We start from the raw sequence: 23105 nt of genomic DNA, 5'->3' as shown, positions 1-23105 counted from the left end.
CTCTTTCCAAATTTGACGACGGGCCCTTTTTCCTTGGGCAGTTCAGTCTGGTAAGAGAAGAGTCCTGCATATCCTGTGGCAGCTATACCTGCTATCTGCTACAAGCTAGCTTGAGTTTTATTTCCATCAAGTGTAGCATAATAATGCTTTATATGTCAGTGAAAGTTTATACCAGCAGGTTTTTATTTTCTTTCAAATCTCATTTATTTTGTATATTGTTGAAATCTGAATAATGAATGCTCTGATGTGCACAGGTGGATATAGCTTATGCTCCATTTATCGAAAGATTTCAGCCTGCCTTGCTGGAATTTAAGAAGTATGACATCACTGCGGGAAGGCCTAAACTGGCTGCTTGGATTGAGGTATGCTCAAACTGCTGAATCTTTCTTCTGTTCTGTTCCCCGATGCCATCCTGTCAATGGTCCATATGCAGTGGTACATATCATAGTGAACATGCAAGTGATTCTATGGAGTGTACTGTTATGATTCAACAGTTGTAACATGGTGAAACCACAATGTAATTATATCTGTGTAGGAGATGAACAAAATAGAGGCTTACAACCAAACCAGGTGCGAGCCAAAGCAGCATGTTGAAACCTACAAGAAACGCTTTGCGGTATGGCTTGCTACCGAATTTTGACAAGAACTTGGATTCCTGAATTGTTACAGATTATAAAAATGACAAAAGAGTAGCTAATGCTCTTCTCTTGCCATGTTTCTTGCGCAGGCTCGTCTTTGAGACTTTGGCGTTCCATCTCTTTTTTAAAATAAAATAATTATGTCCAGATTTTCCAGTAGTAGCTCCAGGATTTCTTTCATAACAAATCATTCGGAGAACCTTTGAGAAATCATCAGTGTTCTCTTGTCATAGTGGTTCGCTGTTTTAATATGGAAATATTGATCATAAGCTTGTCTTCCCAGAGGCATTTAAGAAAAATGGTAGCTAATACCCTTCTTTGACCATGTTCTTGCGCAGGCTCATTTGTGAAACTATGGTGCCGTCTCTACCATGAAATTAAATTATTTAGTGCAGATTTTTCTACGAAAGCTTTTTGTGTGCGTGTGTATTGGTTAATGGCGCTAGTAGAAGTGAAAACAATCACTATGGGGCTAGTTTGGCCTCCTTTGTGCTTGTTGGGTGTGACTTTTGCGTTGGGCTTCGAGATGAAAAATAAGGAATTGTTGGATAATATTGTGTTGACAACAATTACTGAGGATGCAGGATGCATCTCATTTATATATCCATGTAATCGTATTGTTTCTGGACATGATCAAAATGAGCATGCTCTAGATGACAGCACAAACATAGAGCGGCAGGAAAGAATGCGTCTTGGTTTATTTTTGTTTTTCAGCAATCAGATGCGGCCTAAAACAACCATGGTTGTTTAGAGTGTTAGCTACAGTAACAGCACCATCAACAAGTGGTGCTTGAGAGACTAGGGTTCCAATAAACTGAAGAAGGCTCTTACGATTTACAAAGCAAAATATTGCAATGTCATGCAAAGGCCTTCGCATGCAGCAGATTAGAGTACAGCAGGCAAATGAACAATGCTATCACTTACAGACTTGAGGCACGAAGAATGAATCAAAGACAAGGATAAATCATCATCTAATGGCTTCCATTAGATATTTGAAACTTCATATGAGTCGTTACTATGATCATAATATTGCATCTCACTGGAGTAGAGCATCTCGGCAAAAACTACTCCTAAACTTGACAATATCCAAGAGATAATTTTAAGTTGTTAATTCTCTGTAGTTGTTAATTCTTGATTGATTACATTGGACTGGACAAGAATTTTTCAGCTCCGTAGCAAAAAAATCACAACGTTATATAACCAGCATCCACCAATGGCATGAATGATCCAGGAGGGATCAAATCAACACTATCAATGGCTATGATCAGACTTTCTGGCATCTACATCCTAACAATTCTTCTATATAACAAACTAACATGATTTTAAAAACACTAGGAAAACCCCCAAAGAAACAGGGAGTCTATGCTCGCACCACAAGCAACCTAAATATGAGGACCTTCCCAAGCAAAAAAAAAAACAAGAAGAAGAAAAACCTTTCCCCTTAACTGCCGCCTGCTTGAGGAACTCAATCTGTGAGAGCAATCATTGAAATGGGATATATAAGAAAGTGTCTCAATGTCATCTGCATACATCCTCAGGAGAATGTGTAAGCAATGCACGGCACCGCGGTCAAACTACTTCAACAATACTTTCCATATCTTACTCATATATATAGCTAAAGACCATACAGAAAGACCTGCTGAGATATAAAGTAAAAGGACACCTAAAGGTACTAAAATCCCTGGTCCTCCAAGGCTGCACAACAAAGAAAAAGGACACGGGAACAAAGAAACTGTTAGATACAGGGAATGACGCAAAAAAATCTTCTGAGACATCAATCACCAAGTTAGAGTAAATAAACCACATAGCAGGAGGAACCATGTGATAGGAAATAGATGGGACCTGCTGTCTCGGGTAGCCAAGAGGATAGTTAGTGAAATCATCTGGGTAGCAGTTTTCCACTTCCCCAAGTTATTTACAGCAACAGCCTGAGAATAGGAATCATTCTTAATATATAAATCACAAATAATAGTAAGGCATTTTCTCTTGACAGCTGAATTTTTTTGAAAAGTTGGAGAAGAAAAGGGAGAGGTGGTTGTGGAGCTTGGACAGCAGCAAACAAACCTCTAAAAGTCTTGTATTCTGTGAAGCAGCCCATTCTCTAACTGCAGACATGGTTATCTAAAAAAGAAAGCAAATCAATTGGTCAGATTAAATCCATGATATCTCACAAGAATACATGATCATCTGAAGGGAGAAAGAAGAATAGCATATGACATGGGCACTGTGAAAACAATAATGATTCATTGATGCAATTGTCTATGGTTGAAGAGGATTGACATGATTCACGATCACATAAAAAACAACCTACCATTGAGTTCTTTGAAAAACCCCAACTAAAAGACTTGCAACAAACCCAAAGAAAACAAGAAAATGCATCATTATATTTCGAAGAGCAAAGCCACACAAAAGATGTTCTTGATGTTGGTTATGAATTTACAAGAATCGCAGGTAATAGGTACATTCATATCTGCATTACCTCCCGTCCAATAATTGCAATCGCCGGTACAGTGAATAGCCACGGTACTTCTCTAAACATTGCAAGCTCCAAAGGTCGGGAACATAATAAGATCAAGGTAGCAGCAACCATAAGCTGCATTTAATAGGCATAAGAAACAAATAAGAAATCTCAAAAATTTCTCACAAGTTGAACAGACCATACATGCTAATTCCACTGCTCTTGAAAAAACACCATTAGGTCCATTACCTTATCAGCTACCGGATCCAAAAACGCACCAAAAACCGTGCCTAACTTCATCTGCAACACAACGAAGCATTTAAATTTAACCAATCACACAAAACTATCGCAACAGAATTTACTCTCTCTTTCTGATCGTATAAAAAGACTACACCTTTCGTGCAAGGTACCCGTCAAGCCAATCAGTAATTGCTGCGGCAACAAAAATACTTGTTGTAGCGGTTCTTGCCCACCAACTATCCACATAAAATGCTACAGCACAAAAAATTACAGCGTCAGACTCTTTGAATCCAAATCACATTTAAATTTTAATTCTACGAATAAAAAATATTCAATTAAATTTTATTTTTACAACTTTAAAATATTCAAATGGAATGCAAAACTAAAAACAAAATTTAGCATAAATACAAAAATCATGGTCGCTTTAACCACCAAAATGATAAACTAATTTCATGCTTCCAATAAATTGCAAAAAAAAAAAAAAGGAGAAGCATTGCTCCAATAATAAAATCTACAGCTCAAAATGCCATTAAAACCAATTAAATCAATACACATCTCTACAGAAAAAAAAAATCAAATTACCATTAAAAATCCAATTAGCCAGTAAAAAACAAAATCTAAAACCCAAAACTAATAAACATGAGTAAAATAAAAATCATAACTTGAAAAAAAAAAAACTAAATCAGTGCGTACTGGCAACAAGTAGCGGCACGGCAGCTACGCGACCGAGGGTTAAAATGGTAGGCAAAGTGAGCAATTTAGAATCGTGATTCTGCATGGACGGTGACATGGACGGTGGTTGAATTTGACGGTCATTTTTATGCCAATCAACATCGCCGTCGATTTTATTCTCGGCTCCCATATCGGAAACGAAACCCGACCCGGGAGTGGAAGCCGAAGGCGGCGAGTCGGGTCTGGGGAAGCGGGTAGATGAACTAGATTTGCGAGAGGGAAATAAAAGAGAGCCACGAAACGTAGCTCCTAAAAAGTTTTCGCTGCTTTTGTTATTATTATAACTAGTAATGTTATAATGGTAATAATACGGGGTATTTTTATTAATCTTATTAGAGGGGAGGTGCGCGCAGGGTGTTAACGCGCGCAAACTTTTATCGCTATTTAGGGGTGTAGAGAGAGAGTGAGGAGTGAGAAATAGCGTGGGGTTGACGGTGGAGGTGGAGGTGGTGGTGATTGTGTGGGCTAATTTTTTGTGGTGAAGTAGTGAAACTGCCATGCTTAGTTTAAGGGTTGGCATGATGGCTGTTGCGGTTGTTGCGGTTGCGGTGGCGGTGGCGGTGGCGGAAGGGATTTGAACTTGTGATGTTTGAGCTGGGATTTGAAATTGAAGGGAAAGATTGATTTTGTGTGTTCGGTGGACGATGGTTTTGTTTCGGGGGTCCTGATTCGGGGGTTGGGGATTCTAGGGGTGGCTCCTACTTCCTAGGCATATTCTAGCGTTGTTTTTTCTGTCTCTTTTTGGTCGGTGCATTGTGCTGTGTATTTCATTTCAGTCCCTATACTCCTAGCTGCATCAATCGAGTACCGTAACTAGGCCACTAATTCTCCTTTTGTTCCTTGATGAATCGTTTTAGTGCATGGTATTGAATCGGAAAGGACTGGTGGCAAAGGACAGGATTTGGAGGACTGTACTAGTTTAGAGATGGAAGGGGGAGTTTCTTATTGTATTTTCAAAATTACATTTTTAAGTAAAATATGTTAACCCTATAGGTGATTTTATTTTTTTAATTACACCTTAATGCTTTTTAGAATAGATATTCTTCACAGACTCTTCATAAAATTATGTAAATTTACAACTAAAAAACTAATCCATTCTGTAAACCATATGCTACAAGACTTGTTGAAAAAGTATATAATAAAATTGTGCATGCAGGTCTTGTAAATTACCAATATCCCAAACCTAACCTATCCAAACATTAATTATTATCATAATGCAACGAAGACTTTTATATCATGTATCCTGAAATTATTTTTAAAGATGTTTAAAGGTGTGGTGGTAATTGTTTTTTAAAATATTTTTTATATAAATATATTAAAATAATATTATTTAAATTTTAAAAAATTATACTTAACACTAACATATCAAAATAACATGGAAAACACCTAATAAAATCATTTCAAAAAAAATATTTTTAAAATATAAAAACAAAAATTTCTTTCGTTATTCATTATATGTTGTGTGTGTGTGTGAAAGCCTTAAAAAAACAAAGGTCAAGCTGTAGGGCATGATTTGTACAGAGTTGGTGGCTGATTAAGCTTTTTCCTGTATCAAAATAGATTAACTCACCTTGTTATCGAAAAGTCAATTAAATTGGGTTTCGAAACACCTTCCTCTGAAAGTCAAATGAAATAGGCGGTCGAATGAGAGATATTAATCCATTTTATAAGTTCCCTTGTTTTATAACCCTTGTAGTCCTCCCATATTCTACACATTGGCTTCTCAACTGCCTTCTGTTAGGACAGGGAAATGGCTTGGCATGAAAATAGTAGCTGATAGCAAGTGAAGCGTCGAAGGTTGATTCTGCTCCGTCGGTTCACATGGCCTTTCCCTTGACAGTACCACTTGACCACCACCTAGATGGTTCCTTAACAACCCTTTTAGTTGCGTGGTCGTGTGCTATTAAAGTTGTGTTTAGAAATAAGGTGTAAATGTTTTTTATTAGTTTTAATTTTTTAAAAAAATATAAATTAATTTTTATATATTTTAAAATTATTTTAATTTTTTGATATTAAAAATAAAAAAAAAATTTAATATATTTTTCAAAAAAAATATTTTAAACCACGTTCATCCCAAACTATTAAAAAAAAACCACGATTTGCGACGAAAAGGGACTTCTTGCCCACGAGACAGGAGCCAGATTAGCGCCTCGATCCAAGTAAGTGAAGGGTCGCATGGCAGGGATTTTTTGCGAGGGTAACCCGTGAGGATATCTATAAAACTAGCGTCTAGATCCGGGATCCGCACATTATCTATAAAACTAGGATATCTCGAACTGAAATATGAAAGTCTACAGGACCATATAACGAAGAATTCTATGCAAATGCAATCGACAAGACTAGGTTACCTTGAATCCGTGATCCGCACATTCAAAAACAAAGAAACCAAACATGTGACGGAGATAATGAAAATAAATAAAGAAGAATTTGTTTGAGACGTTAAGATAAAATTGAACATCAATTACAATGAATGTGTCATGACTTTTCTCGGTTCAGTGACCTGTAACGCCACCTAGGGTAGCATATAATTTTCTTTTTTTCGAATGCCTCTTGATCATATCCAGTTACGTGGGTTAAAGAACTTTGTCCCCGTAATTTTCAAAGAAGTAGCTGGGTTTATGGCTGTTTAGGGTTGCGATTCAATTAATTTTTTATTAAATTTTAAATTATTTTTGTTTTAAATTAATTATTTTAATATTTATATCATAACATATTTTAAAGAAAAAACAATCTGAAAAACTTAACAGTGATTTAAGACGTGGAGGAGAAAACTCTCCTATTCGTGAAGGAGTAGTGCGAGACAACCTCCGTCGAGCCAAGTTACGATTCGTCCTAGTTCAATTAGATATTGCTTATTTTTTTTTAAATCATTTTAATATATCTTTAAATTAAAAATATTCTTAAAAAAACACACACTCGAACATGAACACACAAACAAACTGAAGGAGAAAATAGGTTATAGAGTACATGTCTCAACTCTTTAAAAAATGAAAAAGGTTAAGATTAATATAACTGATGCACAAAATATTTAAAAATAAATTTACTGTTAAATCAAACATTTTTTCATATTCACAAAAAATCAAGTTTAAATAAACTTAAAACAGAAAGTCGCTTTACTTCATGATGAAGCAGATGAGCAAGCAATTAACATCAGTGTTACTCCATCTCCATGTTCACGAAGACCCGTCAAAAAAGCTCCTTGCTGGGCACCTACTAAGCAAAATGGTCGATTTGGTGGTGACATTTTGCACTGGCTGAGAATCAGATGGCACCAATGATGCCGTCCTGGGCCTACTTATTTGAAGGAACACCACTCATCCTCTGCTGTCCATTCTGTAATTTTCACAGATCGTTAAGGCTATTAACTCCCTTAATGTCATGTTCAACTGGATAAGGCATGAACGCCATGCATCATGCTAGGCATGCTTGATGTGTTTTTGACACAGTATAAAGTCTGATTGCCGACACAATCGTTACCGTCTGAAGAAATTATTTACCCCGCACCCTTCGATCAAACTAGAAGCTCACCCCAAACGAAGAACGCAAGAAATTCTGCACGATGCCGTTGATAATATGTATTATATTGAAGTATCCGTTGTGTTTTTAAAATAATTTTTATTTAAAAATATATAAAAATAATAAATTTTATTTTAAATATTAATATATTAAAACTATATAAAAAATAAAATTGATTTGAAGCAAAAATAAAATATTTTTTTATTAAAATAAATAAAAAATTTTAATTTTTAAATTTAATTCTTTTTAAATATTTTTAAAACATAAAAACAATTACATTGTTTTTTTTTAAGTAGTTAATAATAAAATAAAAGGAAAAGCTAATGAAAATAATAAGAAAAGAGATATCAACAGCTTCAAATAAATCATGACATTACAAAACTTCTTTATTATTTTTTTTTTAAAACAACTGGTTACTAAAATACATTACTGAGAGAATTTTGAAACATTTTTTTTAATATCAAAATATCATTTCTCAATTCTACTACTTAATATCTATAAAAAAAATATTTTTTTCATGAGTTTCTTACCTTTATATATATAAAAACAAAGTATAAAAAGACATAAGCATAATATTATTCATCATAAAATAAGACCACCCCTACCTTAATTGCATTTACAATAAGCACCGACTGACAATAGGAAAGGTATTTCCTGTTTTACCAAATTAGAATCATAATAATCAACACAAAACCTTAATCGGCACTGCCTCAGGGTACACACCGGCACCCATCCGGCATCACCGTCACCGGGACCATATCAGCTCACTCGTGGGTCCATAGCTCCCCATTGCGGGTCCCTTATTTAGCCAAATACAGGCATCAAATTTACCAAAAAGCGCCCTTTTCTCCCTTCTTAGTTCTTTCTCCCTCCGCTAAACACAACCTCGAACTCCGTGCTTAAAAAACGAAAAAATATCAAAAAACGGCAACTCGCCTCACAAATCTCACATGTAATGATGTAAACGACAATCTCGCTACTCGCATGTGCCCCTCTGCTCTTTTCTAGCCTCCCACCTTCGCTTAAAACTCTCACAAAACCCACACTACTTAGCGCAAACGCGCACACACACTCCCCCCCTCCCTGAAAATCAGTTGCGGAGTGAGATCCTCTACCTGCATCAATCTCTCAACAGAAAGGCTGTGAAAACGGACCAATCAAATTGATCCAGCAAATGAAGTCCCAAACGAAATCTATCAACCCTCTCACCGCCTTTGAACACAAGAGGTACGCCTACAAATCCTCTCCCATCTTCTCTCGCCACGCGTCACTTTCTTTCTTTTTATTTCTGAGATGATCTATCGAATTGCGGCCCCTACAGTTTGCGTGATGGAGTTGAACTTCATTAGCACACACATTTCTCTGATCGATCGCGTTTATGACTACTCTTTGACTACTCTTTGACTTTGCTAGTTTGATCATTACCGAGCTTGATTTGTTTGAATTTGGTTACTGTAATGCGTGATGTTTGGCTAAGTTTAGGAATTATGTGTGAAATGCGGTGATTTTTGGTAAATCTGAGTGGAATGTTGAGAGATATGGAGGGTAGAATTGTAGTTTTAAGTGGAACATGTTGTTGTCTAGTTTGAGCCAGCGAGATTTCAAGGTTGATTGCAGGTAAATTCATTTTATTTAGATCTGTCTTAATCCATGAGTTTTTTATTTATTTATTTTAGAGTTATTTTTTTTCTTTGTTTATTTATTGCGGGCAGAAGTGTTTGTGTGTATGTTTGTGATTTGCATGCCATCGGGAATTTTCCTGAATTGTTGTTGTGGAGGTGTTATGTTGTTAATGGACATTGGTGTGGACAGGGATGCGTATGGATTTGCTGTGAGACCGCAGCATTTACAAAGATACAGAGAATATGCTAATATCTACCAGGTTTGCTTTGCTTCTTTTATACTTAAAAAATTGAATAGTCTGTTTAGTTGTCGAGGAAGCTGTTAAACAGTGTTTCGGTTCCTGAAAGTATTGATAATTGAGAGCAGCAAATGTCCGAACATTACCAAGATTGAAAAACGAGGCTTGTTTCATTACCTATCCGGAACTTTTTATCCAAGATTTGATTTATCTGCATCTCCTAATATTTTTAATGCAATCAAATGGAGTTTGAGATAGAGAAGTTGCTTGCTAAGGCGAGTAACTTTTTATTTCTCTTGTTTTTCTGATGAAATTGTGATTTCAGGAGGAAGAAGAGGAAAGATCGGATAGATGGAAGACCTTCTTGGAACAGCAATCAGATTCTTCTCAATTGCCGATAAATGGCACATCTTCTGAGAAATATAACAAGGAGTTGCATGCCGAAGCAACAGAGCAAGAGATAAATAATGGCTCGGAGAAGGGCGTTGATATAAGTGGTGAGGAACCTAGTTCTGATGTTTTACCGGAAAACGTTACCAAGGAGAAACAGTCTGCAACCAGTAAAAAGACTCATGGGATCCAAATATGGACTGAGATCAGGCCATCCCTCCATGTCATTGAGGATATGATGAGTCTTCGCATCATGAGGAAAGCAAACCAATCAAAAGACCAGCAAGAGACTAAAAAAGAAAGTATGGTACCTTCTTTTGAAGATGCTAAATCAGCAAAAGGAGCATCTGAAGAGGATTCTGAAGACGAGTTTTACGATGTGGAAAGATCAGATCCAAATCAAGACACCTCTTCCAGTGACAGTGCTAGTGCCCCTGCCACAGGTGCTCCTGCTGATGCACTGCCTCTGGAATCTTCATTTCCTTGGAAAGAAGAGCTGGAGGTCCTTGTACGAGGGGGAGTCCCAATGGCACTCAGAGGAGAGGTATATTCTGTGCTATTTGTTTTCCTTTTCTTCTCAAATTAAATTTGTTTCATGGTGCATGAGCTTCAAAATTGATTTGTGCTCTCAATTTTAGCTCTGGCAAGCATTTGTGGGTGCAAGGACACGCAGAGTGGAGAAGTATTACCAGGATCTGCTTGCTTCAGAAACTAATTCTGGAAATCATGTAGACCAACAATCAGACAGTGATACCAAAGGTTCAACTGCAGACACTGTTTGTGTACCAGAGAAATGGAAAGGGCAGATTGAGAAGGTAATGGCATCCATAGTCTTTAAATTTAGAATGGTACCTACTTTTTTTCTATTTGGTATTCTCAATCCAAGTCATCACCCAACATATTAGTGGTTTCATATGCAGGACTTGCCTAGAACTTTTCCAGGTCATCCTGCTTTGGACAATGATGGTAGAGATGCTCTGAGGCGATTGCTGACAGCATATGCTCGACATAACCCTGCCGTTGGCTACTGTCAGGTACTTGAAAATGCTTATGGTGCTCAATGAAATCAACTTGTGTCTTTCAAGGCTTGGCCTGCCAGAGTACTAAAAAAAATACTAAATCTGGAGATGTGATGAATTTCATGACATATGTTATAAAGAAGATGAAACAGCTACAATGTGAATAAGAACAATTTGCATCCTTACAAATTTTTGGCCAAACTTAAAATTTTGCTTTATAAATTCCATGAACACAAATGGAGATGATTGATCAAAATCGAGCAATTCCTGAATGTAGTTGAATTGAGTATTATTACAACATTCAGAATCACTTTGAATGATAACATTATCATTAACAAGCATGCAATACATGTAATGAAATTATCAACTTTTAATTTAAAATCACAACTATATGATATTAAAAATCAGGCAATATCTGCACAAATTGCAAAAATGATCTTGTAATCACAACAACCTATCTCCTGCCAGTTTCAGCTTTGTTAAAAGAAGTCTTATAACTTTCAAAAGAAATTCTCTCTCATCTTATGAGATATATTTGGATAAAGAGGATATTAGTAGATAAGACAAAAGTTGCGGCATTCAAAATGTGATTTGACAACATTATACTGCCAGTTCAGACAAGTTTCAACTAAAGTAACAAATTATTCAAGTTCAATAACTGTGATTTATTGCAAGAATATGCCATCGAATTTTAATGTGTTTTTGGGTTCTATATATATATATATATGCAGGCCATGAATTTTTTTGCTGCCTTGTTGCTACTTCTGATGCCTGAAGAAAATGCCTTCTGGTAGGCCTTGAAATTTTGTTTTTGCCATTGTAATCCCCCCCCCCCCAATTGGATAGTCCTTGTATTTAGAAGTGTGCTGCTGTAGTTTTATGTTGTCAAATGACAGAGAACACAATTTAATTAGTCCTAATTTTTTACAGTACTTTTGGATTTATATTTCCTATGTCAGATCAATTTTGATATTGCTGTGCCCCTAAATTTTGGTTTAATTCCCAGGACATTGATGGGTATTATCGATGACTATTTTGATGGTTATTACTCAGAGGAAATGATAGAGTCACAGGTAATGCTTACTATAGATCTGTCTTTCTGTATATCTGTGCCCTTTCCTCTGGCAATGCTTTGCTATGATGCTGTGATCCATCAGCAGATATGGATAGGTATCTGATCAACCATTCCATTTGTCAGGTTGACCAACTTGTTTTTGAGGAGCTAGTGCGTGAAAGGTTTCCTAAATTGGGTTTGTGCTGTTCCTAATTATTTATACATGCATAAAATTTCTTCGGTGATGCTACCTAGGAGAGTTCTTATGCCAGCTTTACTTTTGGTGCAGTCAATCATCTTGATTACCTGGGAGTGCAGGTTGCTTGGGTTACTGGGCCATGGTTCCTTTCCATATTCATGAACATGCTTCCTTGGGAAAGTGGTCAGGTTTTAAGCTTTAAAATATGAACTTAAGTCTTTCTAGCATTGCATGATAAAGCTTTTCACTTCAACATTAACAGCATTTCTAATTTCTTCGTTCTTATTCTCATTGTATTGTGCCCTAGTTACAAGCTTGGCATCTGACTGCTTTCTCTTGACTTCAGTTCTCCGAGTTTGGGATGTCCTCCTTTACGAAGGAAACCGTGTCATGTTATTTAGGACAGCACTTGCTTTGATGGAGTTATATGGTACTGAGGAATTATGTTGAGTTTTTTTTTTTCCGCCACAAACAGTGACTTGGTTTTCTGATCTTCAAGTGAGGCTGTTATAGTTTATGGAACTTAATTTAGTTCAGTCTCTTGTAGGTCCTGCATTAGTTACCACTAAGGATGCTGGAGATGCAGTTACTTTGCTACAGTCACTGGCAGGCTCAACGTTTGATAGCAGTCAACTTGTCTTAACAGCCTGCATGGGTTACCAAAATGTAAATGAAACCAGATTACAAGAGCTGAGAAATAAGCATCGACAGGCTGTTATAATTATGGTTGAGGAAAGAACAAAGGGGCTTCAAGCTTTGAGGGATTCTCAGGGTCTGGCAACTAAGCTATATAATTTCAAGCATGATCGCAAGTCAGTACTGATGGAAACAACTAAAAAGACTAGTGGTGAATTGTCTCGTTCAGAGTCTGGATCCACCAATGCAGATGAAGTTATTAGCCTGACAGAGGATGCAGAAATAGATAGTGTTCCAGATCAGGTAGCTAAACATTCCCCCCCTTTTCTCGAGCATGATCTTTTCCTTGATGCAGAATTTGTACAAATCTAATGATGATTGTCTACCATAGAGTGTCCACATGATGTTTATTTACACAAGCCCCTTGAGTTGATGACCAGGCATTACTTTGGTTGTAGTAGAGTAGAAACTATATAAATGTAGATATATAGATCGTCCTTGCAAAAATTTTGCTGGGAATGAAGTGGTCATACTTTTTAAGTCATGTGAGGGAAAAAGAATTGATGGACTCTGCTCTGATTTGAATGATATGTAGGAAGATCACCATGTAAACAATGGCACTAGGGCTTTTGGGCAATTGCTGGGGAGGGTAATGTAAACAGTCACTTTTATGGTTACGAACCTCTGGAGATATTACTGGGGAGGGAAATATGTATTTGAGATCTGGAAGTTCTTGATCAGAGCTGATTTGATATATTAAACAGCATGTTTCAACCAGCGAAGTCCAAACTGGACATGCTGGTTATGTTATGCTATAATTAAGGTGCAGTATTGTAGTGGTTTCATTACTAAGCGTTTTCATGTCTGGTTGGGTTGTGTTTGTATTCTTGCTTTGCTTTGTGCCCCCCTTTGATATCTTGTTTGTGGAAACCTTCATGAAACTTGGAATTTATATTCCCTTCTTTATGAAATTAATACAAGTCTAGAAATTGTCTTATGATGCCAGATGGTGAAATGCAGTTCTTTTGTCATGCAGGTAGTGTGGTTGAAGGTTGAACTGTGCAAGTTGCTAGAGGAGAAAAGATCTACCATGCTCAGGTTAAGATTTTTACTGGGATGTATAGTCTCAATTTTAAAACCTAGGCTACCACGAGCTGCATGCAACACATGGAGCATTTTTTGGCTGTTAGAGTTTGTATGTGTGGTGAGAAGGAAATTTGAAATTCCATGAGTGTTATTTGCGTTGGGAACAGTACTAACGATATCATCTACCTCCTCAGGATTTCTTAGAGCTCTAGATAGTAGGAGCATTTATGTAGAAAAGCCTTCAGTGTTTTCCAAAGTCACCACTTCATTTTGGAATTTTCATCTTTTCTGCTGCTGTCAGCTTAGACCTTGTTTTAGTTTTCAGAATATCGCCTTTGGTTGTTTTAAACTTTTCACTCTAGCTTTCTACATCCATAAAGGGCCTTGACCTTTCTCCTGGTACTTTTCCAATTCAATTTTGTAAATTTGCCTTTCTGTTGAGTGACATAGTACCATTTTGGTCATTGAGGGCTATAATACGAAGAAACAACTGCACTATTCCGGCCTTGTATTCTTTGTTGGTAATTGTAAAGAAAATGATACCTTGATTCACCCTCAATTTTCAACGTGCACTTCATAGAGTGAGCTGAGGATCTGAATGCAGTACTTGGGTTCCAAGCTAGCACTTGCTTCATAACTATCAACTAGCTACTTAGATCTCCAAAATTTAGCTTTTGCGTGGATGGAATTCACAGTTTGAACATGACTAGATCTCTTAAACATCCCCAATAAATGCTGTGAAGCTTTAGTATAGGTGAGTTTTGTGTTCTAATAAAAGAAGGAAAAAGAGCATAGCTGAGTTATGAATGGATATGGTGTCTCTGGCAGAAAAAAAATACGTTTTTGTCTCCAGCTAGGAGTCTCATGGAAACAACATTAATAACAATTTATATCTCCTTGTGACAGTATAAAAAAATTAAAAAGTTTCTGCAGTTCTCTTGCCTGCATAATTTGATGTAGAATTGCCTCTTTTTTAATTGTCGAATTGTTTTTGTTTTTCCATAATATTACATTAAATTTATGTTAATATCAATTCTGTTAGAGCTGAGGAGTTGGAGACAGCTTTGATGGAGATGGTCAAGCAAGATAATCGTCGGCAATTGAGTGCTAGGGTATGCCCAAACTTTCTTCTTCTTCTTTAAATGGTTGATTTTATTGCAAGGCTCAGGGAAATGAAATGATGCAAAATCCACAGCTATTCTGTATTATTTCCAATTCCCTTTTAGAACAGTTTTCACATTGTAGTTAGAATCCACTTCGTTTTATGCCCCCAGGAGTGATGGTAGCAGTAGGCAAAATTTGATCATACAGTAGCTGTTATTGGGCTTCACATTAAGCTGGGATTTTTTAAGCAATATGCAGTTAATCAGTTACTATGCTAGTTAAGTCCTTGCTATCTAACTTTGATCAAATGTGCTGAGCATCTACTTCTGATCTTTAGGTCGAACAGTTAGAGCAAGAGGTTTCTGAGCTGCGGAGGGCTCTTGCTGATAAGCAGGAACAAGAAAATGCCATGCTTCAGGTTATTTTTGCTCCATGGTCAATCAGTTTGGTTTGGGAAGATCGTATCTTCTCTCAAATCTTGGCCTGGTCTTTTCTTCATAATAGCTCACTTGTTTCTTATGCAGGTCTTAATGCGGGTGGAACAAGATCAAAAGGTAACTGAAGATGCTCGCATATATGCTGAGCAAGATGCGTCAGCACAGAGATATGCTGCTCAAGTGCTTCAGGTTTATAATTTCTTGTTCTATTCCCAGTTCATCTTTTATATGTAATTTACATTCACATAGAGGTCTTGACAATTCTATGATGATGTATGTGATGTGTCCTGAGCTTTACACTTGCAGGTCGGACACACCAATTATGTTTGCCATACTGTTTGATTCTAATGCAAATATATCATATCTATTAGCAGTTTATCAACCAATAGGAACTGGTGATGAATCCTTCGCTACCCTAGTTCTGGAAGGTGGTGCCTGTTAGATAAAGGTCCAAGATAATTTCCATATAAATAGGAATCAGTATGTTATGCTGAACACACTTGATATGATTGAGACTCTGATAATTTCACATAAGTAAGAGGGAATGCGTCCCTAATAGAATCAATGGAGGAAGGCCCATATCAAGAATCATGATTTCACATATGGCTGCAACTAGTCTTACAGCGGTGAACTGGTTCCTGGGCCTTGTGCACACCGCCTGTCACACTAGCCCTTTTTCTGTATGTTATGCGGAACACACTTGATATGACAGAGAGAGTCCTTTTCTACCATAGTTCCTTGAGCTATAGATTAGTTGTGCTCCCTCTTCACTGAGGAGCGCACAGGATTCCTTTGTCATTCTTTAATTGATCTGTTCTGTATTTCAACACCCTGAAAATGTTCACTTCTTGACATTCTATTTGTCTCTTTGTTTCACTATTCTCTCCAACAACTGTTTATATGCAGGAAAAATATGAACAGGCCATTGCATCACTTGCTGAAATGGAGAAACGAGTGGTTATGGCAGAGTCAATGTTGGAGGCCACTTTGCAGTATCAGTCTGGTCAACTTAAAGCACAACCTTCTCCTCGGTGTGTAGTCAATTTTTGCTAGTGCCAAACATTTCTGAAACCTGTGTGCAGTCCTAATTTCTTGTTGACACGATTTAATTTTTCACCATTCCTTGGAACTTTATGTGGTCATATTTACTTTGATTTATTGCTTGGGTCAGTTTGATGTACTGTAAAGGAATAGAGTGGATTGAACATAATGGGATGAGAAATGGAATTTTTCATATGTTGGATCAATTAATTAAAAGACACGCCTACATTTATGTAGGTTGCTCTAACTTCCCATGCTGTCAAATAAATTCTATTTGAATTGTCATCTCCTTCTCTGTCCCCAAGGTTTGATATGCGTTCCTGAGCAGAAAATGCATGAAGTATTGTCTGTTTCACACACATATTGTACCTACTTGGATAATTGGTGCTTATAAGAAACATAAATTTCTTTGTAGATCTTCACATCCAGATTCACAAGCACGTGCCAATCAAGAGCCTGAACAGGAAATACCTGCGAGAAAGATTAGTTTACTAGCCCGACCATTTGGACTTGGATGGCGTGACCGAAACAAGGTTTGATTTTATTGTGCTACTGCCTCCTTAAATTCGTGAATGCTTTCACCACCTATATATTGCAGTGTGCTAATGAATAGGATTTTGATGTGTCCATTTTGGGGTAGCTGATAGTTATTGCTGCATTCAAACTACTCATTAGCTTGGATTTCTTTTTCATCATGATTATCTGTTTTTCTGCCTTTTAATTTTGTTTTCTTTGTCTATAATTGGAGTAATAAGGAGAGCTAGCTGCCTAACCCTTCCAGGATTCCCCTTGAGTCTCTGGGGTGACACCCCCGTAGAGTTTGGCCCGTTCTGTGTACTGGGCTCAACAGTCTCTTGTTTTGCTGTGGCTAAAATATTGCCTGAGGCAGCTAATTACCAAAATCTTTTTTTTTTTTTTAATGCTGTGTACCAGAGCACCGGCCCTTCGTATTTATTAAGTGTAAAGTTGCTTGCTTCAACACGATGCTAGTTTTATTTGCCTAGTGTTAGCTGTCGATTGTTTTTTTTTATTAAAGTTGCTAATTTTCCTCATGAAAATAATAATAATAATAATGTTGCTATCTCAAACTGAACTCAACAGGGGAAAGCCACTACTGTTGAGGAGGCAAGTGATGACAAGTCTACCATTGAGGGGCAGAATCCTGAGCAGGAGACTAATGGCATTTCAGCACACGACAAGTAATAGAAAATTGCATATTTACCATAATGATATGTAGATCGTGAAACATCCTATTTGTGGACTTGGTAGATATTTTTTTGTGTACGATGGTAAGTTCAGGCAGAGTATAGATTAGTTTCTTGTTTTTTTTTTTTTGGGTTTTTTCATTGTAGAGCCCATTTCCATTAATTGTTTGTTCATTAAACAATAATAACATTAGTGTAGAGGTGAAGAGAATGTTTATCATCAGTGAAACAATCACATCAATCTTTCAGTGGTCGGCATTTGAGTTCATTTGGTTGAAATATGGAGGAAATGCGTGGTGATGCTTGGTTTAATTCTTGAAAATTCCTTTACGGTAGTTTTGACAGTAGAATAGCATGGCATGCCTAGAGCTGGCGCGTTTTAACAACAAACAGTGAAATAAATTCTGAAGGCTGTTCCAAGTCATAAGATACTATGATTATACAAGGCTCTGGGTCCAATCTATTTTCCTTGGCTTGCTTTCGTTGTTGTAGTCTGTTTTTCGTCTAGGATAGATGCTCCTGCTCCACTGCCAGATGCTCAACTAGTTATGGCTATTGACAAAACATGCATACACCCATATTCCAGAACCGCAAATTCCTGTCATGGGAGAATGCCAAATCCAAAACAAGCCACCCTGAGAGATTAATGAGTTCCAAAGATCCTGGGCAAATCAGGGGTGTATAAAAAAATACCAACACTGAGGCGTAATGCCAAGCAGAATTTTTTCAAGGCTGCACAAGTTTCTATTATGGAAGACAATTAGATACAAAGCCCCAAGCTCAATTGTACATGAAAAATTTTTGTATAAGGGTTGGAAGACGGGGGAATTATGATATTTGTAAGGCCAAGACGAATCTTACAAAACATCGGCGGAGGAATTTTCTATTGCAGCACCGTGTCTGGAACTGCTGCAGGATTTCATCATCAAATACCATTGCGAATGCAGCCAACAATTGCACACTACTGAACTCCAATCCACTGATCTCTGAATCATGGAAAGAAAGATGTTTGGATGAAACATCCTGTGTTCCCATGGTTTGCAGGATGATAGCAGTCCAATCGTTGGTTTCCAAGGATTGAACCATCCTTGGACAACTGTTCTCACTAAATCTCTCCCCTACCAACTTCATTGTTCTCTTCTAGTTCTAGGAGTAGAAGGGCCTGTGCGAGAGCCCTGGACTGGGTGGGTCTCTGGATCATATTTCTGCAAAGCAAGATAAGAAAGTGCTGTGACTACATCAGCTATAAGGGGCCGCATGTTAGGCTGTTCTTGAACACACATTGCAGCTACAGCAAGAGCTTGGTACAAGCCCCTCGCTGGATACTGGCCATGGAGTAAGGGGTCAGCCATCTGTGCAAATTTCCTTCGATCTTTAAACAAGGGCCGTGCCTGCAACATGAGACAAATTAGATAACATTCACTTTACTAGCATTTTGTCTATAAATAGAGTTCTTGGTGATCGTCACCTCACAGTAGAACTGCACTGCATGACAGCAACAGCATAGAAAAAGCAGATAAAAATACTATCTAGCTAAAGGTGAAAAAATTATGCTTGTTGTGTGAAACGGAAATGCTCGGGGCCTAATGATCAGCAGCAGTTCTCTCATATAATCCTGGGCTTATTACTACTCACTCTCAACCAAGAAAAATAAAATAGAAGACCGAAGTTACATAGATTCAAGGTCGTTGCACCACATATTTATTCAGATGAAGCATCTACACAGAAATGATGAAAATACCATGGCAGAAGACAACTTTCTTACCCATGCAACCAGGTTATGCTCCCCAGCAGCTCTTGAATTATCAATAGCTTTCCTTCCCGTAATAATCTCAAGGAGAACAACCCCAAAGCTATAAACATCTGATTTCAGAGTAAGCTGACCTGTCATTGCATATTCAGGTGCACAATATCCATAGGTTCCCATCACTCTTGTGGATACATGAGTCTTGTCACCAACAGGACCCAATTTCGCCAAGCCAAAATCAGATAGTTTGGGATGATAACCTTCACCAAGTAAAATGTTTGAGCATTTCAAATCACGGTATATAACAGGGGGGTTAGCTTTGTCATGCAAATGCTCCAAGCCTTTTGCGGCACCAGCAGCTATTTTCATTCTTGTATTCCAGTCAAGTCGTTTTTTATCAGGTGGCAGGTCTGAAATATAAGCATATAAGAAGAAAAAATGCTGAAGCATTGGTCAAGAAATGTATATGAAGCCACCGCAGTGATTAAACAAGAAATGATAATCTAGAACAGAAATCTTAGCTGCAACCATGTAATTTTTGCACCTCACCTGCCACCCATCTCATTCAACTGTTTAGTAATACATGCAATGGACAAAAAACACATCTTTTTTGCAGCCTAATTATCTAGAAATCAAGATTTGGTAATATACCATAGAGATGGTCTTCCAGAGATCCTAATGGCATATATTCATAAACCAAAAGTCTTTGATCTCCATCAGCACAATAGCCAATCAAGTTAACAAGATTTGGATGGTGGAGGAGGCTCAACATCAATACTTCAACAAGGAATTCCCTATTCCCTTGCAGCCCATTACGATCAAGTTGCTTGATAGCAACAACCTACACAATCCAAAGAACATGGTTAAGGTATAAACCAAAGGTCTATTGCATATGGTCAAAACCATATGCATTAAAAAGATATTATCCTGACAGCTATGGGATTATTATGAACTTAACAAACAACAACCACGGCTAAATAAATATCAATATTTAACATTTCCAGTTAGAAGCATATAACTTTTGGAGGAAGTTCTTCACAAGCTTTTCCTTTTGGTGAAATACGCACTTCATAATTCCCATCACTTTTATCCTTCCCAAAATAATAAAAACTACAAATAAAAACTCGTCTCCTGATGATTCTTATTTTTAGTTAACTTCCTATTCGCTTTAAATTATAAATAAATATTTTAGAAAAAAGCAACCACTAAGCAAGATCAACTATACTACATTAAGAAGCAACCCATACTACCTAAAATGCCTTCAATGAGCTTGTAACAATGATTTCAGGAGCAGTGAAAGGGCAGCACAGATTCTGGTGTAGGTTTTGACTTGCAAGGTGGAAGTGTACATAGATGAACACATGGGGATTTGCTAGATGATAGAGGGTGCTGTGCAACAGTCATAATGTGAGGTTCTGGCACTTGAGTAGTGATGGTGACAATAGTGTCCAGGGATCAAGGTAGCAACATTGATCACAGTACAGGCTAAGTGATGGTGCATGGCACTGGTGGGATGAGGTGACCATCATGGCATGATCGAAGTTGTGAGAAGGCAGAACTGCTGTTTATTCCAGGCAATAATGATCATGGAAGGTGATGTGTGGCAGCAAAATAACACGTGAAGCTGCAATGTCAGTCTTGGCCAGATTAGCATTACTTTCTCTCCTAAGTATTATCAGTGTTTGTTTTATCCTATTTGGTTCTTTGAGGCCTTATTTCACTTCTTTTTTTATTCCATTGCTTAAAATGCACACACCCAACGTCTTTTTTCTGCTAGTACTATTCTTTTTAAGAACATGCAAAATGTCAGCCTAAAGGTCCACAGAATGCCTATAAAATTTTCTAGAAGAACTTTCTATAAAATAACACTAGTACACATGTAGGAATAATTTGATCCCGAGTACACAACAGAATGCTTAAGCATATGTGCTGCATCTGAATTTTTTTGGTGAAAACTAAAATTCCAATAAATTCTTCAACCAACCTGACTGGTACTCTCCAATCTCCCTTTATATACTCTGCCAAAACCTCCTTCACCCAAAAGACAATCCGCCCTGAAGTTCTTTGTTGCATTTGCCAGTTCGCGAAATGTGAATGTATGTGCTGCAATGTGTTCAGAGCCTCCATCCTTGGAAGCCTCCTTTGCATCTGGAGCACCATTTGACTTTGTTTTATCTGAAATGAAATTAACACCATCTACAAATGAATGTAGAAAAGCAACATATAGTACATACTACTACATCAGCAAACATAAAGTATGTTTGGATATTGATAACGTTTCATCATGTCATTGAGAGTATACAAAGAAAACAAGAATCGTGAAAGACAAAACAGGCATCCAAGAAGGATCCAAGCTGGGATTCTTTTCAATCACACAGAACAAGAAAACGATCTATCTCAGTTACAAGTATTGTGCATTGCTTCCATATGCACCACCATCTATCCAACTGCAACGGAAATATAAACAGTTTCTGAACTAAATGGTTGCAGACCAGTTCTTTTTAAGGCAATTGGACCTCAACACCAAATAACTTGCCGTTTTTTCAGAGATCTAGAAATAAATAAAAACTGAACACCTGTAAAACCACTGCAACATTAATTAAACCGCCTTTTAGAATTAGCATGGAGTGACTTCTTAAAAGTGAGGATTTCAAACAAATAAAAACATGAATAAGTGACGGGACCGACATGAATAACATTACAAATCCATCAAAACTTTAATTAATCCTTATTTTACGATCAGGGTGGGCAAAGGCAAAAGGTAATAATAAAATTCACCTTCATTAATCATCTGATTTCTTGAATTTGATGCTAGTGTTTCCTGTAAATCGTCCATGAAATGATCCCGGTAGTTACTGACAATCATTTTAAGCCAGTATGATCTTATATCACACAAAAGCAAAGACATGGTTTGCACTTTTCATGATTATGGAAACTCACCATGCCCACAAAGCCATTATCGTTTGATTAAACCTCAAAACAGACCACATTAGCCTAAAAGGAGTTGAACATGGGTTAAAAGGAAACATCAATCTCGAATTATATCCTCCATGTCCAGTCCAGATCAATACATTATTCCCAGCCCAGAAAAGATTGTTTCACACAATTATGCGAAGGACACGACTTCATCAATTCAAATCATTTTACATAAAAAAAATGCATGAAAATCAGTCCAAAAAATATTTACTTGATACTGAGAAAATGAGAAAAAAATCTAAATTTTCAAGCTTTATAGCGTCTTTCATTGAAATACCTGAAGATGATGGGATCTGATCATCAGGCTTCTTCTTACTATCATTTTTGCTGGACTTTCCCGCACAGGAAAAGCAACCCATTTTAGTTGCCTCTCTTACTGCAATGGGTATTATAACTTCACAGGGAGAAAGAGACGGGGGGGGGCAAAATCAGACCAAACAACGCTTGGAGGAAAGAGAGAGAGTGTCTGTGTTAAGTTAAGAAAGAGGGTTATTCTAGTATATATCTTTTCATTCCTGTGTCTTTCTTGCAGCTGTGCCCTTCTGTCTTGCCAATTTGTAAATGACGACCCGAACTTCTTATATTCTCCTTATTTGTTTTTATTGCCAGGGAATCCCAGGTCTCAATATATGCTCCTTAAATTTAATTTGATGGTGTTATTATCACTCTATATTTTATTATTTTTATTATTACATTTATTATAGATTATACTGATAGACAACACTGGTCTTTTTTTTTAGTAAAACTATGGAATATCTTGTTCAAC

General features: G+C 37.1%; 4 protein-coding genes across 7 annotated transcripts in view; 2 read left to right on the top strand and 2 right to left on the bottom strand.

Moving 5' to 3' along the window:
• GSTL2 (glutathione transferase lambda 2) overlaps nucleotides 1-1268 on the top strand; it is a 3040-nt gene extending 1772 nt beyond the window's left edge. Inside the window, exons 8-11 of one of the 3 annotated variants that reach the window (XM_011015647.1) lie at nucleotides 1-50; nucleotides 255-362; nucleotides 536-616; nucleotides 728-1268. In XM_011015647.1, the coding sequence (XP_011013949.1) occupies nucleotides 1-50; nucleotides 255-362; nucleotides 536-616; nucleotides 728-739 (251 nt within the window). In that variant the 3' untranslated portion in view covers nucleotides 740-1268. Of the gene's footprint in view, nucleotides 51-254; nucleotides 363-433; nucleotides 508-535; nucleotides 617-727 lie in introns of those variants that run through there. The other 2 variants (XM_011016358.1, XM_011017052.1) reach the window with 2 other exon arrangements.
• A 491-nt stretch (nucleotides 1269-1759) lies between these two features.
• PGPS2 (phosphatidylglycerolphosphate synthase 2) lies at nucleotides 1760-4772 on the bottom strand. Its single transcript, XM_011014586.1, has 7 exons — nucleotides 4030-4772; nucleotides 3491-3588; nucleotides 3346-3396; nucleotides 3118-3231; nucleotides 2703-2759; nucleotides 2481-2566; nucleotides 1760-2333 (listed from the first exon to the last, which is right to left on the bottom strand). The coding sequence occupies exons 1-7, from the start codon at nucleotides 4586-4588 to the stop codon at nucleotides 2213-2215; spliced, it is 1086 nt and encodes a 361-aa protein (XP_011012888.1). The 5' UTR covers nucleotides 4589-4772; the 3' UTR covers nucleotides 1760-2212.
• A 3637-nt stretch (nucleotides 4773-8409) lies between these two features.
• Nucleotides 8410-17867, top strand: LOC105116006 (Ypt/Rab-GAP domain of gyp1p superfamily protein). The gene is made up of 18 exons (XM_011013509.1): nucleotides 8410-8811; nucleotides 9397-9466; nucleotides 9771-10379; nucleotides 10474-10650; nucleotides 10756-10869; nucleotides 11586-11644; nucleotides 11861-11927; nucleotides 12053-12104; nucleotides 12198-12290; nucleotides 12454-12537; nucleotides 12655-13046; nucleotides 13780-13841; nucleotides 14872-14941; nucleotides 15271-15351; nucleotides 15458-15559; nucleotides 16277-16401; nucleotides 16827-16944; nucleotides 17513-17867. The coding sequence occupies exons 1-18, from the start codon at nucleotides 8759-8761 to the stop codon at nucleotides 17612-17614; spliced, it is 2430 nt and encodes an 809-aa protein (XP_011011811.1). The 5' UTR covers nucleotides 8410-8758; the 3' UTR covers nucleotides 17615-17867.
• Nucleotides 17868-18263: 396 nt separating this feature from the next.
• On the bottom strand, nucleotides 18264-22824 carry LOC105114679 (serine/threonine-protein kinase CDL1-like). Of its 2 annotated transcripts, none has more exons than XM_011011678.1 (5): nucleotides 22617-22824; nucleotides 21348-21559; nucleotides 20015-20204; nucleotides 19382-19773; nucleotides 18264-19007 (listed from the first exon to the last, which is right to left on the bottom strand). In XM_011011678.1, exons 1-5 carry the CDS (start codon nucleotides 22696-22698, stop codon nucleotides 18744-18746), a joined length of 1140 nt encoding a protein of 379 aa, XP_011009980.1. In that variant the 5' UTR covers nucleotides 22699-22824; the 3' UTR covers nucleotides 18264-18743. The 2 variants fall into 2 exon arrangements, with proteins under 2 accessions (XP_011009980.1, XP_011010693.1); XM_011012391.1 differs by having other exon boundaries at nucleotides 21348-21538; nucleotides 22617-22823.
• Nucleotides 22825-23105: the final 281 nt, after the last annotated feature.

Source organism: Populus euphratica, unplaced genomic scaffold (assembly GCF_000495115.2).
Source record: "Populus euphratica unplaced genomic scaffold, PopEup_1.0 scaffold1.1, whole genome shotgun sequence".
Classification (NCBI taxonomy): Eukaryota; Viridiplantae; Streptophyta; class Magnoliopsida; order Malpighiales; family Salicaceae; genus Populus; species Populus euphratica.
The sequence above is the reverse complement of the archived record's forward strand: the minus strand, read 5'-3'. Positions and strand labels throughout refer to the sequence as shown.